The sequence below is a fragment of the Setaria italica genome, chromosome III (genome assembly GCF_000263155.2).
Source record: "Setaria italica strain Yugu1 chromosome III, Setaria_italica_v2.0, whole genome shotgun sequence".
Lineage (NCBI taxonomy): Eukaryota > Viridiplantae > Streptophyta > Magnoliopsida > Poales > Poaceae > Setaria > Setaria italica.
In genome coordinates, this window is record NC_028452.1 from 42,832,602 (window position 1) to 42,848,453 (window position 15,852).

General features: G+C 46.0%; 3 protein-coding genes and 1 non-coding gene across 6 annotated transcripts; 3 read left to right on the forward strand and 1 right to left on the reverse strand.

The window, feature by feature from the left end:
* Positions 1-478: 478 nt before the first annotated feature.
* LOC101757954 (pentatricopeptide repeat-containing protein At2g31400, chloroplastic) lies at positions 479-4,865 on the reverse strand. The gene is made up of 4 exons (XM_022824978.1): positions 2,445-4,865; positions 1,822-2,035; positions 1,207-1,391; positions 479-1,092 (listed from the first exon to the last, which is right to left on the reverse strand). The coding sequence occupies exons 1-4, from the start codon at positions 4,385-4,387 to the stop codon at positions 831-833; spliced, it is 2,604 nt and encodes an 867-aa protein (XP_022680713.1). The 5' UTR covers positions 4,388-4,865; the 3' UTR covers positions 479-830.
* A 3,493-nt stretch (positions 4,866-8,358) lies between these two features.
* Positions 8,359-13,729, forward strand: LOC101768105 (solute carrier family 40 member 2, chloroplastic). 3 transcript variants are annotated; one of them, XM_022825341.1, is made up of 14 exons: positions 8,359-8,834; positions 9,531-9,738; positions 9,820-9,883; positions 10,125-10,249; positions 10,328-10,417; positions 10,550-10,729; positions 10,950-11,024; positions 11,208-11,309; positions 11,395-11,503; positions 11,577-11,723; positions 11,804-11,910; positions 11,986-12,099; positions 12,195-12,499; positions 13,581-13,729. In XM_022825341.1, exons 1-14 carry the CDS (start codon positions 8,713-8,715, stop codon positions 13,594-13,596), a joined length of 1,764 nt encoding a protein of 587 aa, XP_022681076.1. In that variant the 5' UTR covers positions 8,359-8,712; the 3' UTR covers positions 13,597-13,729. The 3 variants fall into 3 exon arrangements, with proteins under 3 accessions (XP_022681076.1, XP_004962763.1, XP_012700395.1); XM_004962706.2 differs by lacking the exon at positions 13,581-13,729 and adding an exon at positions 12,815-13,217; XM_012844941.2 differs by lacking the exon at positions 13,581-13,729 and adding an exon at positions 12,818-13,217.
* TRNAV-UAC lies at positions 13,289-13,362 on the forward strand. Its single transcript has one exon. It is a non-coding gene; the product is annotated as a tRNA-Val (tRNA).
* A 721-nt stretch (positions 13,730-14,450) lies between the features above and the next one.
* Positions 14,451-15,116, forward strand: LOC101768772 (pectinesterase inhibitor 28). The gene has a single exon (XM_004962708.2). It carries the CDS (start codon positions 14,451-14,453, stop codon positions 15,114-15,116), a length of 666 nt encoding a protein of 221 aa, XP_004962765.2.
* Positions 15,117-15,852: the final 736 nt, after the last annotated feature.

The window sequence follows — 15,852 nt, forward strand, 5'->3', positions numbered from 1 at the left end:
TTGACCACCCCTCGTGCCAGATGTCATTTCAATGACTGAAAATATCCAAAAGGGTGAAAGAAACATAATTTCCAGAATTCCCGCTTCTGTCTTGGCCCATTTGCATGGCTGACAAATCTCCATGTAAAAGTTATCATCTCCAGGTCCAATTATGCAAGATGAACTATCAGATATTGGCCACAGCTGCAAATCTGAATCAGCAGAGAACACATTGCACTGGTCTTCACCACTCTTTTCGAGCTCCAGCCTTTACAACCCTTCCCCAGCCAGCCACTTGAGCTGCTGCCACACAAAAGAGCCACAGCCACAGGCTGTTCATGAACGGGGAGGTGCTCTATCCTCTGTGCATCTTCAGCAAAGCTGGCATCTTTCCAAGCAGCAAAGGCATCACGGGCCAAAGGGGGAAAGCAACGGAGGTGTCGCCATCCATGGGCAAGTGTAGCTTTCATCAAACAAACAGAAAGAAGAACTCAGGACCTTAAGGGCATAATTGACTGCACATGAATAGCGACAAATCACCATCCCAGGAACTGTCTTTTCTTTGTCATTAAGGAAGCTGAGGCACAGGTCCGAGGTCAGGACGGTGAAGCACCAATTGTGAAGAAGTTTGATTTTTACCTTGATGAAAAAAGAGTTGTAAGGCAGGCTGCCAATTTTACAACATTACATACCTGGCTAACAAAAGCCTAAAACACTGGGATTTGATAGAGTGAGCTATTTGCCTACTTCCCTGAACCTATGATACACTACAATCTTCTGAACGAAGGTGAATAAAAAGCTTGCAACAGACCCAACGCTAACAGGGATGATGAGATGAGATTTAGGGGAGGCTACAACTGCAACGCCTGTAATCTCGGTACCAGATTGGGCGGATTTGCATGCTGTACTCGCTCATTGCGGAGGAGAAGGATGTTAATGGTGCCAGACTCTCTCAACCAGGCAGCCACCACAGCACTGGGTGACACAAACCTTCCAATGTTGAAGCGTTCGACCTGAAACGGTGCTCCAATTGAAAGGAGCAATGCTTCAATGACACGCCGGAGAGTGCTTGAGCCAGCTATCTTGCTATGCTTTCCCCATCCTGTCAGAATGCTGTAGAGACATAAAACATGGAGTTAGTTCAGGCAAAGCCAAGAGATTCAGGACCAAATACTAGATTTGCACAAACGCATGATAAAATGGAAGTGCTAGATAAGGACCAAGTACCTTAAAAATTCAGGCATAGCTCGTCCTTCAAAGACAATAGAGCGCACATTCAGGAGCCATGCATGAACCATTGCTTGAGCTGCACCACATGACATAAGGTGCAGGTCCAGGCAGAACTCGCTCCATGTGTTCTCCCAAACACGACGGTTTACCCCTTCAAGCACAACTTGCTGAGCTCCTTGTCTCTGAAAATGGTCAGTAACACAAACATGTCACTAAAATCGCTAAGCTAGATTATAGTGAGATACATACGTATATGGAAAGAGTTTACACAACTCATGCAATGAAAAGTTAGGATGGATAGTTGGGAGACAACAAACAAGTTGTCAAAAGCGAAATAAAATATATAGTCACAACATTCCCAGGTCAATATGGTCGAGGAACACGGTACTACTTGTGGAAGGTTTTCACAAGGCAGGGACAACGTTCCTGGAATAGGAACGATGTTCCCAGCTCGAGGTATGCCAGCATTAACACCATTCCTTGCAACTATTATAAAAGTAGTTCTTTTCCAAAAAAAAATTAACAGTGGAAAATAATATTACCAGAAAATAGTGACCATTAATAAACAACAGCAGTACTTGAATCCAAGCATACAATAAAGAGAAAATCTACCTGGCCAAAATGCCATAGCACATCAGTAAGAGCATTGTAGAAGGCAGAAGATGTTGGAGAATCCATGCGTCCCAACTGATTAAAGAGGGACCGTGCTTGAGACCAAACTTCTCGATGGCCCATCAGAAGCCCATACGCAACCCCATATACAAAGTTATCAAACAAGCGAAGCTGTTCCAGTAAAAGGGCTGCATCTTCAAAACTGTTACAGCGACTGCAAGAACAAGATTAAAGCAAACAGTTAGAAACCACACAAAACTTAAGAGGACACAGAACTTAAGAGAACTTAGCAGGCTCATCTTTCGCTTTTGTGCTATTTGTTTTGAATAACAAGGCCACAGCTAGCATATTCTAGTATCAAAGAAAACGATAGGTTTACAGAATATAGAGTAACTTTGTGTATTCATGAAATACAGGAATACTGAAGTTCAACCAGTGTAAACATAAATCCATATTGAATTTATCTAGTTTAAACTGAAAAAAAAACAGTTTAATATCCAGGGTAATGCAGCACCAATTGTTGAATTTTCAACTGATACAGTGCACAAGAGTGTATTTCTACGGGCAGAACAACATTAGCAATAGAAAAGCTCTAATGAAATGATGAAGATGGAAAGATGTACCTGCAAGCATTCAGGATCGCAGAAAACGTTACAACATTTGGTCGTACACCCTGCTGGACCATCTTCTGAAATAATTCCAGAATGAAAAATAATTCCTGGGACCTCCTCATCCGAGCATCAACAGCAGAGCGCCACCCTCTGGTCGCTGGATTAGCAGCCCTTACAATCTGGCCACCATAAACGCCAACAATTCCCAGGTCAGCAATCTCAGGATCCTCCTCAGGAAGAATCTTAGACTTGCCAAATGCATCGATAATTGTGTTGTAGGTTACAACATTTGGCTTGATACCCATCTTCATCATCTCATCAAGCAAAGACAAAGCACATTCTACCAAGCCATTCTTGGCTAATGTATCAATAAAAGAGCTGAACAGAACAACATCTGCCTTTAGGCCAGACTCCTTAAAATCCAAGTAGACATTAAATGCATCTCCATGCATTCCTGCCTTTGAATAGATATCTATCAAAGTTGAGTATGTCAGCACACTAGGAGCTACACCTTGTGCTCGCATATCTTGAACAAGCAAAGCAACCATATCCAAGCGTCCTTGCTTTCCATATCCATTAATCAAGGAATTGTATGTAACAGTGTCTTTCTCAATACCCAAACTCTCCATCTCTTCACACACAGTAGCAATTTCATCATACTTCCCTGTCTTCACATATATCGCCAGCAAGGTGTTGTAGCAAACTCGGTCCAGTTGAATTCCCAAAGACTTCATCTTTCCGCGCAACTTGAGTGCCTCATCATATTTCTCCAGTTTTGAGAAGCCATCCATAAGCGTACTATATGTAACAACATTTGGCTTGACATTTTTTGCTTCCATATCCAAGACAACCTGCATAGCTAGCTCCATGTTGCCACACTTGCAAATTGCATCGACAAATGTGTTGTAAGTGTAAATGTCACGACCACTGCCAAGATGGATCATTTCATCGAAGACTGCACGAGCATCTTCCAAATGGCCAGCCCGGCTACATGCAGCAAGAAGTGAATTAAACGTCTTGCGATCTGGACAGAGCCCATCCTGCAGCATCTGACGGAAATACCCCAGTGTGAGCCTAAGGTCAACACCCCCTTTTCCACATGCATCAATAACTGCATTGTACGACACCGTAGTAGGCCGCAAGCCTGCACCTTTCATCGACTCGAGCACCCCCATGGCCTCCGTTGCGAGCCCACTCCTCGCATAAGCTGAGATGAGTGCAGAGTGCGCAAACACCGTGTTGCCATAGCCCCCAGCAATGCCAGAATCAAAAGCCCTCCTTGCCAGGTCAGGTCGACCAATCTTGCCAAGCGCACCGATAGCTGCAGTCAGCAGTTTGCCTTTCTCAACAGCACCACCACCAACAAGAGGCAACGCAGCATAAAACACCTCATAGGCACGGTATGCCGATTTATCCCTGTCGCCAAGCTCCCGGAGGACCTGGCAGTAGTCCTCGGGAGCGACTAGCTCGCCCCGAAAGGACGAAAGCGCCGCACTGAGCGCTCGCTGGTCTTCAGGCGCCAGACGGAGCAGCTTGTCGACGCAGCGCCCCGCGGCGGCCGAGGACGCACGCCAGCGGTCCTGGGCTCCCGCGCCGCCGCCGCCGCCACGGGTGCGCTTGGAGATGGTCCTGGTGGTGCGCGCGCGCCGGAACTCCGGGCCGAGCGCGGCGGCGGCCGCCGCGGCGCGCTGCGGCTGCTGCACCCACGGCGCGCCGGGGCCGACGAAGATTGGGTTGTGGGCGGGCGGGCACGCCGCGGAGGAGGAGGCCGTGGACGCCGCCGCGAGGAGGTGCGGCGGGCACAGCGCCGCCGCCGCGGCCGACGCCGAGGCCGGCGGCGCGGACGCGTGCAGGCGCGCGGTGGCCGTGGCCGCCGCCGCCGCGGACGCCGAGTGGTGGTGCGCCGGGTGGTGCGACGCCGCGTGCGCCTGCGACGGCGTGAAGTGCGTCGCCATCCCGGCGGCAGCGGCCTCCCAGCAGACCACGCAACCGCGCGAGAATCACCTCCTCTCCCAGACGGCGGACTCTTCGCCTCCCCTCCCAAACCCGATCAAATTCCGCCTACGAAATCCCACCAAGCTCCAATCTTTCCCACGAAATCACCAACTCCTCACCCCCTGATCTCCTCCTACACCCCAATCCAGCCAAAAAAGGCAGGCTACGCCCGGAATCGAATCTCCGGGTCCTCGCGCGCGGGAGGCACGGGACTAGCCAAAACAGAGGCTCCAGAAAGGTGGGGGCTTTGACGGCTAAACCAGGTCCGTTTCGCTGCGGTGCAGCGTCGGTGGAGATGATGGTGAGGGGGTCATCATGCCGGTGGGCGATCGATTTGGCGATAAGATGAGGGGATTTGGCGCCGGATTTCGCGAGGCGGGGATTGGGTGGCTGGGACGAACACACGCGTGGCGTGGGTGGGGAAGGTGGAAGGAAGCGAAGGAAGCGAAGGAAAGAGATAAGACGCCAAAAAAAAAGTGAGCGGATTTTTGGACTGTTTCGTGGGCCCCCCGCACACACGCCTCGGAAGATTTCCTCCGCAACCTACCGGCATTTCCTACAGATTGTTTAGTGGGCTGTGTTACTGACGTGTGGGACCAAATACCTCTCGTGGCCCACCTGCAGTGGGGTGTGGAGGGGTGGTGGCGTGTCGTGTGAGTCGAGGCGGCCATTGGCTTCGGGGACGCCAGGGAGGGAGGCGAGGCGGTGTGGGAGTATGACATGTGGGACCGGATCGCAGCGCGGCTGAGCTGGCGAGTTTCGTGGCGGACGATTGGGTGGCCCGGGCGGCTGCTGAGCTGGCAAAGTGCTACGGCCACTCGTCGAGCGCCTGCGCTTTCCTGCGCGCAGAGCTGTTGGGCTTTGTTTGTTTTGGTCAAATTCCGTGGAAAAGTGTATAAACTCCATTTGAATTCCTTGGGATTTCATACTCCTAGGTGGAGTTATTGCAAATGGTGTGTTGTTTGGATACTACATCCATAATGGTTGACGTCAAATTTATTGTTCTAAGGATTGGAGCAGAGAGTTAGCGAACGTGAAGAATGCAAATGGTTAGGTGTAATTTTCAACCGTATGTGTTTCTTTGGTATTGGCAAGAATGAGACTATGGAAAAAGGAACATAGAATTCTAAGATATAAGATAACTGTTTTGTGTCATTGTATGTGGTCTTCGGTCTTCTCGTGAGATGCCTTTCAACTGATGGCACATAATTTATCATGGACTTTGATAACTAACTTTGAAAACATGAATCGATGCAGTACATTCTTTTCTTCGCACATGCATTGAAGAAGAGAGTGCAGGGGGATAAAAACAATGACCCTAGGTCTCCTACATATTATTTGATTCATTTTCAACACTTTGGCTCGCCTGATGGAGAAGATTTGAAGCTTATACTCTTGAACGTACATGAGCACCTGGTTTGCTCATAGTATTTTAGTAGTACTTCTGTTGAACGAGTTCGCTAGCTTCCACGGTAAATCCTGTTCAAATATAAACAAATTTGAAAACGGTATGAGTGTGCATTGATCTTGCTTGGTTAGGTTTCCTACGTTACTACCACAAGTTTAGAGTACAACTATTATTTTAAGGATGCCTCCAAAGTCACATCTAATTGCTAGCTATTTTTCATCCACGTCAGCTAGAGATGGCACAAAAATTCGCCCCTCCAACGATTACTTAAAGCCCCCTCTTAAGGCCCGACACTCCAATCGAAACATTCACATGTTGTTGCTTTAGTGAAAACACAATTAAAGAGGCATGTCGTGTTTGGTGCTTAGCGGGTTTAGGGTACACATTTAGTTACTATCCAAATTGTTACATATTTTTAAAAAAGTATTTTCTATAAATTATGACAATCCGCATTTGACTGTAAGTAAAACTTCAGCTTTATTAAGACCGGTTTCACATGGTCCCATGCCATTAGGCCAGTTTCATGGAGAGTTTCATAAGTATTAATTTTCATGCCACATCACCAATTTTGCTGACTTAGCAAGGTATTTATGATGAGAGAGAAGGAGGAGTTTCATTATATGTGAGAGGAGTTTCATCCTCATGACACTCAACAGACACAGTTAGCTAGTTCCCAGTCTTGTAACTGTGCGGTGAAATTGTGCACTGAGATTAGTCTTAGTTTTACAAACCTACAACATCTTTGCATGGACCCATATGTTAGCCGCACAAGACCACGTACGGATCCACGCACAACTTTCATCACCCACGTGTACCTAGGAAAATTGCTGTAATAAGTCGAGGTGGCACAAGGAGGTGTCGTTACGTGAAATGGATCCCAAGAACTGGGGTTCTTATTTGATAGTTAGGCATGAATAGTTGGAGTTTTAGGTTAATTCTAATGAAAATTTTCATGTTGATTTTTTCAAGATAGCCGCAAGAATGAAATGAAATGGTGTTTGAAAGTACCCTCCCCAATGCATAATTTCGTGGTATGGTTTCATAAGATCAAAATAACATTTAATTTCATGACTGATGGAGAGTTGGTATTCGTGTATACTTGATTTCATCCAGATGAAACTGGTCCCTCTCTCTCTTTTTTAATTTCATGTCATGTTATAAAAAAATCATATGTGGCATACTAATTAATGAGAATGAAACTCTCCGTGAAACTCCCACTGAAACTAAACTAACTTCTCACAAAAGGATGCGAATGACTTCGTTTACCCTTGGATACTATTAGAATAAATTCATTAGCCACGTTTGCATTGTTCGAGTGGCAATTTATAACTAATCTTTCCCATATCCAAGAAAAGACAACAAAATATTTTACATATTTAGAGAAATATATTTATCTGGACCATTGCATCAGTTCGAAGGCATTAGGCATGAGGATATCTAGAAACTTCCACGCTCGATTTTTCAAGAGTTTCGTAGGTTCTGAACTGGTGGCAATGGACCTAGATGACATTTTGACCGTGTGTTTGAACTTGGAAGCGACTCCACACGGCATCAAAAAGACAAGAGTCATGAACCGGTGGCTTCTTGTCCTCTCCACACAGGTGAGAGGTTCAGAAAGGCACACGTTTCAGGTACATGGACCTGAGAAAACTCTAGTTGGTCACATCATGGGTGTATCCCACAAAAAAGAACGGAGTTTGCAACGCTGGAGGAGGAGAAAAAATGGTGGCGCGGCGACTGGTTTTCCTCCTGGGCGGCTGGCGTTGCAACAAAGGCCGTAGGAAGAAAATGACCCCCCCCCCCCCCCCCCCCCTTAGGTGTGATCTCGAGAGATAGCTCAGGCAGCCAAATGTAAGCCGGCAAAGTGCAAATTCTCCCAATTCTTTATAGCCATCTTTTGTTATCCCCATAGAAGTACCACATTCTCTCGTTAATAATTGCTGGAAATATTTTAAGAACTCTTGTGGGCATGTCACGTGCTCCCCGTAAGAAGTAACTATGAATTCTTTTTTGTCGAATGTATAGAGTGTAAAGGATAAATGTATGTATGCTTTGGTCTATTAAAAAAAAGAAAAACAAGTGGTTTTTGACCAGAAGAGATTCCCGATGAAATTTTAGAATGTCTACATCTATGTCCATTTTCATGGGAAAAACTATAAAGTTTTGGACGCTATTTGGTTGGCTACCAAATTTTGCTCATATCTCCCATTTATCCTACCAAAATTTTGGCAATTTTTTTGCCCAACTTTTGATTTGTCAAAACTCTAGCCTTTGGCATCAAACCAATCAGCTCTAAATGCCAAAAATACCATGGGAGTAACATCACTAGCAAGAGCATAAACTTCTTTGTGGTGCTGGATGAGCGAAAGCGTGTTACTCGAAGCACCACTAAAATTCTCATACTATAGTTAAAAAAGAACAAATTTAGGATCTTTTCACGCTGAAAAATACGTGAAAAGAATATGAGTTCACCGTCCTATAAATTCCCCTGGAGATTCCCGTGCGCTTCAGACCGAACACAGTAGCTGCATTTCCTGCTCGAATTTTGGGGTTTTCCTCTCCATCGCAAAGCACTAGAAAAACCCTCATCCATCTGATCTCCATCAGGCGGCTGGCAGGGCCCTTCCTATCTTCCCCTCGCTCTCTTCGCCACTCCCTCGTCGCTTGGAAAGTTGGCAACTTGGCGCTCCCCCTTCCCTCCCCGCCTCTGGTTCCTCCTCCCGCCCCGCGCCTCCGCCTAACAAAGATAAGGCTGCAGGGCTCATGCTTCCAGAAGCTTCCGGAACCTCGCGCTGAGCCCGACCCCATCACCGAAGTCCGGTACTGGAGTGGCTGCATGAGTAGTCGCGCCGCCGCCGTCGCAGCAGCAGAGGAGCCATGGGGATGCTCGCCGCCGCCGCCGCAGCCTCCGCTCTCCTCGCCTCGCCACAGGCGCCTGCCGTCCGACGGCGCCTCTCCGGCGCGTGGACGCTACGCCTGAGGCCCGCCGCCGCGCTCAGGTGAATGTCTGTCTGTCTACTCGCCGCCGGTTCGCGCCCTCGCCCGCAGAACGCGGCAGCTCGTGCTCTGTTGCGCGAGGAATCGATAAAGATTCCTTCTTTGCTCTTTGGAGTCTTGGAGTTCGGAAGGGAGACGAGGGGTGTTTTGCTAGAATAGGGGAGTTGAGCTGGGGATGATTCATAATAATTTCATATGCAAGATTGGTGGTTGGGATTAGGATTTAGGGCAGGTTGCTTAACCTTGGCAGGTTAGGTTCTTCCCATTTGGATGCTTAGTGTGGGAATTTGGAGTTGTAATGATGACGGTTACACTGAGATGTAGACTACGGTTGAGGTAGTGATCATCTTAGCATGTTCCTGATGGTCAAAGTTTTTGTTGTGGGTGCTGTGCTACTGGCTCCTTTGTAGATTGTGCTGCCTTTGCCTTTATGTCGCCGGGGTAGTCAGTGGCTATGCAAAGGAAAGCTAAATTTAGTTGTTTTATGTGTGTTTGTATGTTTTCCTGTTGGCATAAATGTGTTGAACAGATTGAGTCACAAGAAAAGTTTTGAATTAAAAACACTGAATAGCGTTTTGTGTCCAGCTGATTGAACACATGAGGCTGTTGTTTATTTTCTTGCATCAAAAGTTTCTCTTGAAATTTTTATTGATTTAAGATTTTGTAGATCATTAACATGTTGCATTATTTTTTACCAGGCTACACAATTTTGGCCCAAAGTGTTACATTGCAAATGTTGAGGTTGATGTCAGTACTCTCAGTAAAGAAGAGGCTTTCGATGATCACGCACCATTGCCATCGGGATGCTCCATTCCAGTTCTTAATCTTCAAGGAGATGTTCTAGATTCCAGCCCTTTTCCACTGCATGATAGGGCCTCCTGTCCTTCTAGTTTTGAGGAGTTGCCAGTACGAATCTTCTTCCTTTTCCTATGTTCTTTGTCAAATGGCTTCTTTTTGTCCTCTTGTGATCATCTGTTCATAATGCAGGTCTTGTCTGAAGGAGAGCAACATACTTTGGCCTCCACTCCAGCTCATCCTGCTGGACTACATGGTAAGGGAGTTTTTTTTGGACCATCTCATGGCAGTATCTGCATTACTGTTTACCCTGTATAAGTTTTGCAACTTTGCAAATATTTTTGGAAGGAAGAAGATCCATCTTAGGGTAGCTGTTTAATATTTTCATGGAACAATTAAGCTGTATCATACCCTTAAGGATTATTATTATTTTTAATTTAAGATGTTTCTGTCATGGAACTTAAATACCTTTTAAACATCATACAACATTGATGCAGCTCTATATGCTAGTTACTTATTTGGTAACTTGGTGGAACAACTGTGGAATTTTGCTTGGCCTGCTGCGCTGGCAATTCTTCACCCAAGCCTATTGCCTGTTGCTATTGTTGGTTTCTTCACAAAGGTACTTGCCATTGTACTTAATTTAAGAGAAACCTTCCATATCTATACTCAATAGTCTAATTAATTTTATTGTATCCAGCTTTCAGTGTTTATTGGGGCGCCAATAGTTGGCAAACTTATGGATCATTTCCCTCGAATACCTATGTACACAGCATTGAATGCTGTGCAGGTGCTTGTCCTTTATCTTCTCTAGTTTCTTATGTTATGGGCAAAGAATAGACAAGTTGTCATGTAGTAAATAAGCGACATGAGAAAACATATTTTAATTGATGCCAGTTTTTTGGGCAACCCGGTCTTGCAGGTAGCCACTCAGTTGATATCAGCTGCAATGGTCATCTATGCTCTAAAAAATCTGAGCCATGCTTCTACGACAGCTGTGGTTCTGAGACCTTGGTTCATTGCTCTAGTGGCAGCTGGAGCTATTGAAAGACTTGCAGGATTGGCGCTAGGAGTTGCCATGGAGCGGGATTGGGTTGTTTTGGTAGGGTTGCTGATTCCCATACCACTTTTGTAGAGTGCTTCTTTGTTTGGCTGAAATATTTGATATTCCCTTCTTACAATATAAATATTGTGAGATGGAACTAAGAAATCTACAACAGTTTAAATGGAAAAGTTTGTTATCTTAAATAACTTTGAGATTTCAGAAAACTTGTGTCTTGTTTTCATCAATTTCTTCCCTTACAGTTCTTTTCTCTGTGAAGTTAGCAGGAACAAACAGGCCCGTTGCATTAGCCCAAGCAAATGCTGTGCTTAATCGACTTGATCTAATTTGTGAGGTGTGATTTCTCACTCTTAGACTTGCATATCATCATCTTTGATTGATTGAGACTTCAGCACACAACAAGGTCGATCACTGATCGTGATCTTTTTTTATTTGTTGGTTGCAAATAGCTGAACACAACATCCTATTTTGAGTGGGCAAATTATATCCAATAACCTTTTTGGGGGCATGATTGCAGACGGTTGGTGCTTCGGTTTTTGGCCTACTGCTGTCAAAATACCATCCTGTGACCTGTTTGAAGATTGCTTGTGGTCTAATGATATGCAGTTTCCCTGTTCTGGTAAACCACATTTATCTTCGCTCCTTAACTTGAATAGCCAGACGTAGCGTGCTCACAGGTTGCTATTTTAACTTTCCAATTTCAGGTTATGTTGGGTCAAGTAATTAACAGAGTCTCGTGCCATGCACTTGATTCCTCTAGAACCGCCACTGATGAATCTATTTGTATTGATCTATTAGATTTACGCAAGATAGGTGAGGAACTTTGACATGGTTAGATATTTAAATTTACTTCGGTAGATAGTCTAACAGTCTCTTTAATCTTCAGTTCAAAATAGCTTGAGCACTATCAAACATGGGTGGAATGAGTATAAGCAGCAAACAGTTCTACCTGCAAGTGCAGCTACCGTCTTCCTAAATTTCAATGTTGCACTTGCCCCGGGTGCCATAATGACTGCATTATTGATGCATCGTGGTAGGTTTCACTTCTCCAGTTCAAATCTATGACTCCCTTAAAAAGCATTTGTAAAAGACTATCTCTATCAATTTGAACAGGTATTAGTCCATCCATTGTTGGTGCTTTCAGTGGATTGTGTTCTATCATGGGCCTTGTTGCAACATTCATCTCCTCAAGCCTGGTTAAAAGAGTTGGAATCTTAAAGGTTTGACCTCAACCTTGTTGGTTTTGTTCCCATAGTTTCTTCCACAGTTGATGCAAATGGCTGATGTTATAACAGGCAGGAGCTGCTGGATTGATTTTTCAAGCTTCACTCCTGTCAGTTGCGCTCACAGTGTATTTGGCTGGTTCAGTTTCGCAAAGGACACCTCTACTTATATTCCTAGCATCCATTGTAAGGCTGAAATCTTAACTTCAGATTCCCCTTTCAGTGGAATTTAGTTGAACACTATAGAGTAATCCCTGTATCTATTCTGTGTTAATCTGCAGGCATTGTCTCGGTTGGGGCACATGTCTTATGATGTTGTCGGGACTCAGATCGTCCAAACAGGTGTTCCTGCTTCAAAAGCAAATCTAATCGGAGGAATGGAGGTTTCAATTGCAAGCCTAGCAGAGTTAGTCATGCTTGCTATGGCTATTATTGCGAACGATGTCTCCCATTTCGGCTTCTTGGCAATCCTGTCTGTGTCATCAGTTGCCGGGGCAGCGTGGATGTTCTGTCGGTGGTTAACAAATCCAACAGATGAGCAGAGGGAACTCTTCATGTTTGATCCCCTTTACCAAGTTCAAGCAATGTAAGTATTGGTCGTGCTACCTTTGCCATTACTTTATTAAGATATCCGGGCTTGCAAGTATTTGAACTTTGTGCTAGAGTTAATTGACACGTGATAAATGTATGTCTCCAAATCTCATTTTCCAGCAAGATATTTGCATCACTGTTTTTCCACTTAGCTATTATCTAAAACTGAAACTACTGATAGTGATATCATGCTCCAAACCATGCATACTAACCAGTCCTTACATCATCACTGTGCAAGCAATTATGCATGATTCAACCTTCAGACCTCGTATGATTTAAAACTGACTCATAATACCCATCTTATCTTCAGTAGATGACACAGGACACTCCCAACACATCCACGAAAACTGCAGGCGCCTACTTGGCTGATGGTGCTTGTTGGATCTACGATGATCTGAAGATATGCTGTGTCATTTAGGTTCGAAACAACATACACTTAGGACAGAATCATTTGCTCCTCTTAGTCTCAGCCATGCGCAGAATTCAATTTGTATACTTATTCATTTCCCCACCTGTACAGTACATATACGATCTGTTTAATCGTTGCTTGTCATAGCTGATGTAGAACAACATTAACAGTCAACTGTAGTACTGAATCAATAACATTTAACACCCCCCCCCCTCCCCCCCCTCTTCTTTCCTCTCTCTGATGCCACAAATGTGTAACTGGATGCTATTAGTAAATTTACTGTCTTCTGTCCATCTTGGTTCCATGTTACTGGAGTGGTTATGTAAACACTGTCTGATGGTTTCTGTAACTAACTGAGTTAATTGCTGTCAGAACGGTGCTGTGGTGTAGTCGGTTATCACGTTAGTCTTACACACTAAAGGTCCCCAGTTCGAGCCTGGGCAGCACCAATTGATTCTGGTTTTTTTCCCCTCATCTCCCCCCTTATTCCCTCTTTACGTTAAACACATGATCTGAGAAGTTGGCTTCTTTATTCTGGCGATACAAGAAACTAAAACTTTTGATTTCTTTTTTCTGGTTGTTTCACCAATTTGCATGAAACTTTGCAGAATAAAAGTTCTGACCAAAAGCTCTTTGAAATGACATCACAATCTTTTTTTCCCCGCAGATCCTCGGTCATCTAGCCTACGATACATATTGTAATGCCAGAGGTTCTGGTTCCTCAGGCTATGCACACTTTTGTAATGCATGAGCTCCGTGGTGGCATGCTCTGAAATAAGTCACTTTTGTTCGTGAAAAACTAGAGATTGCAGTTGATGACAGCTGTACAGGTATAGGCAGGTGGCCACACGTATACAGACGGTATACGGACTCTCTCAACTCACGTGCCTACGCATACAAGGCCAGTCGTATCAGCTACTAGCAGCTACGGTAGACTGGAAGCTGCTTCGTGAATCCAAGTCCAGAAGATGCAATGTTATCAATGCATCATGCTTTAATTTTTTTCACTTTGTTGTACCACCGCAGATAACTGCCTTCTTTCTAGTGTCCTATAAAGTTTGCACTCAAATCCTCAAAGCTTAATGAGCCCTTGCCCTCCATGCGCCAAACAACCTTCCCTAGCTATTTCCTCCAGTCATCATAAAAGAACTCCAAACCAACTCGCCATCTTTACCACTAACCGTGTAGACCAAATTCAGCTCATTTCATCTCCTCCCCTTTGTAGCCCTCTCATAAAATTCCAACGAATTTCAAACTTTAAAAAAGGATAAAATTTAGCAGCTAGCACTTCATCACCATCCACATCATTTGCTATTTTCTACCCTGCCTATTTCTCCATCACCGGTGGCTAGCATTGCCCCCACTTTTCCCGGGAAAACGCAGCCAGCCAATCCCCTCCTTTCCCGGGCCTCAAATTAAAAAGCTCATTTTAAAAATATAAAAAAACAATTATCATTAACTGACCACGTCTCCTTCTATTTACTCTGATCCCAATCAACTCTAACCTCCATTTCTCCCCCCTCTCGCCATGCGCGCCATGACGCCGCCGCCTCAGCTCCTCCTGGCCTGCCTCCTCACCCTCCTCCTCGCCACCGCGGTGGCGCCGCCCGCCGGCGCCTACTGCGTTTCGAAGAAGTCCGGGGCGCACAGCAAGCCAGGGTCGCCGGCCAAGCCGGCGCCGGCGAAGCCCGCGCCGGCGCCGCCGAAGCCGGTCCCGCTCATCCCCAGCGCCGACATCGTCCGGAGCCTGTGCCTGAAGACGGACTACCCGGACCTGTGCACGTCGTCGATCTCGAAGCAGCTGCAGCCGCAGCTCCCCGGCGGGAAGCGGCTGGAGGCCCCCGACGTGCTGCGGCTGGCGATGGCCGCCGTGCGCGCCAAGGCCGGCGAGGCCAAGGCGGCCGCGGCGGCGCTGGCCAACGACCCCAAGACGCAGCCCCTGGCGCGGGGCCCGCTGCACGACTGCGTGGAGTCGTTCGACGACATCGCCTACAGCCTGGACGAGGCCGAGAAGGCCCTCGCCGGCGGCGACCGGGACACCACGGGGACCATGCTCGACACCGTGCGCACCGACGTGGACACCTGCGACCAGGGATTCGAGGAGCGCGAGGAGCTCACGCCGGTCATGGCCAAGCAGGACGCCGAGCTCGCCAAGCTCGCCAGCAACTGCCTCGCCATCGCCGCCGCCGCCGGCCTGCGCTAGACGCCGGCGGCCAGATAATACCGTTCGCTCGTCGTCCATAGCTGTGCTAGCTCATAGACAACTACAGCACCACCACCACGTTATAATAATTAACCCTCAACTCATCGAAATAGCTTCGTTCGCTCATGCAAGAAGCTTGTGTATCATCCATGGATCCGGGAAGAAGAACATGTAGTTAGTGGAAGCATTTCGATTTGTGTCATGTTGCAGTGTGTTGCAGCCTTCATTACTGTTGATTTCCCTGTTCCTCTTCGTCTCTTTTACCTTCGCCAAGAACTAATTAAGGTGATGTATCGCAATGTCCAGAGAAATGAGTCAGATGTGACTTGGGAACAAGTTCGGAAGCCATGTAGATTAATTCTCCCACTAACATTTCGTGAGACAGTCATCAAGTTCAAGTCCTTGAAATATTAATCCTTGTGCGCACCTTCTTTCTTTGAGAGAGCAGTCAACAATGCTCATTTCATTTACTCTACTTTTGCCATTTTCTGAAGAACCATGCCTTCATTTCGCCAAAAAAAAAGAAGAAGAAGAAGGAAGAGCTATACCTTCATACATTTGAATCCATTTCACGCAAGGTCTTTGCAGACGTGTGAGCTGGTACCACTGTTTCTGCCGCTTTGGTCATGCACTCATGTTTAGCGTGTGACAACACATAGCTTCTGCGTGTGACAGTTATATGAAGACTGAACTGGAGAAGTTAGCAATCATCTACCAATGCAAATGTTATTTACAC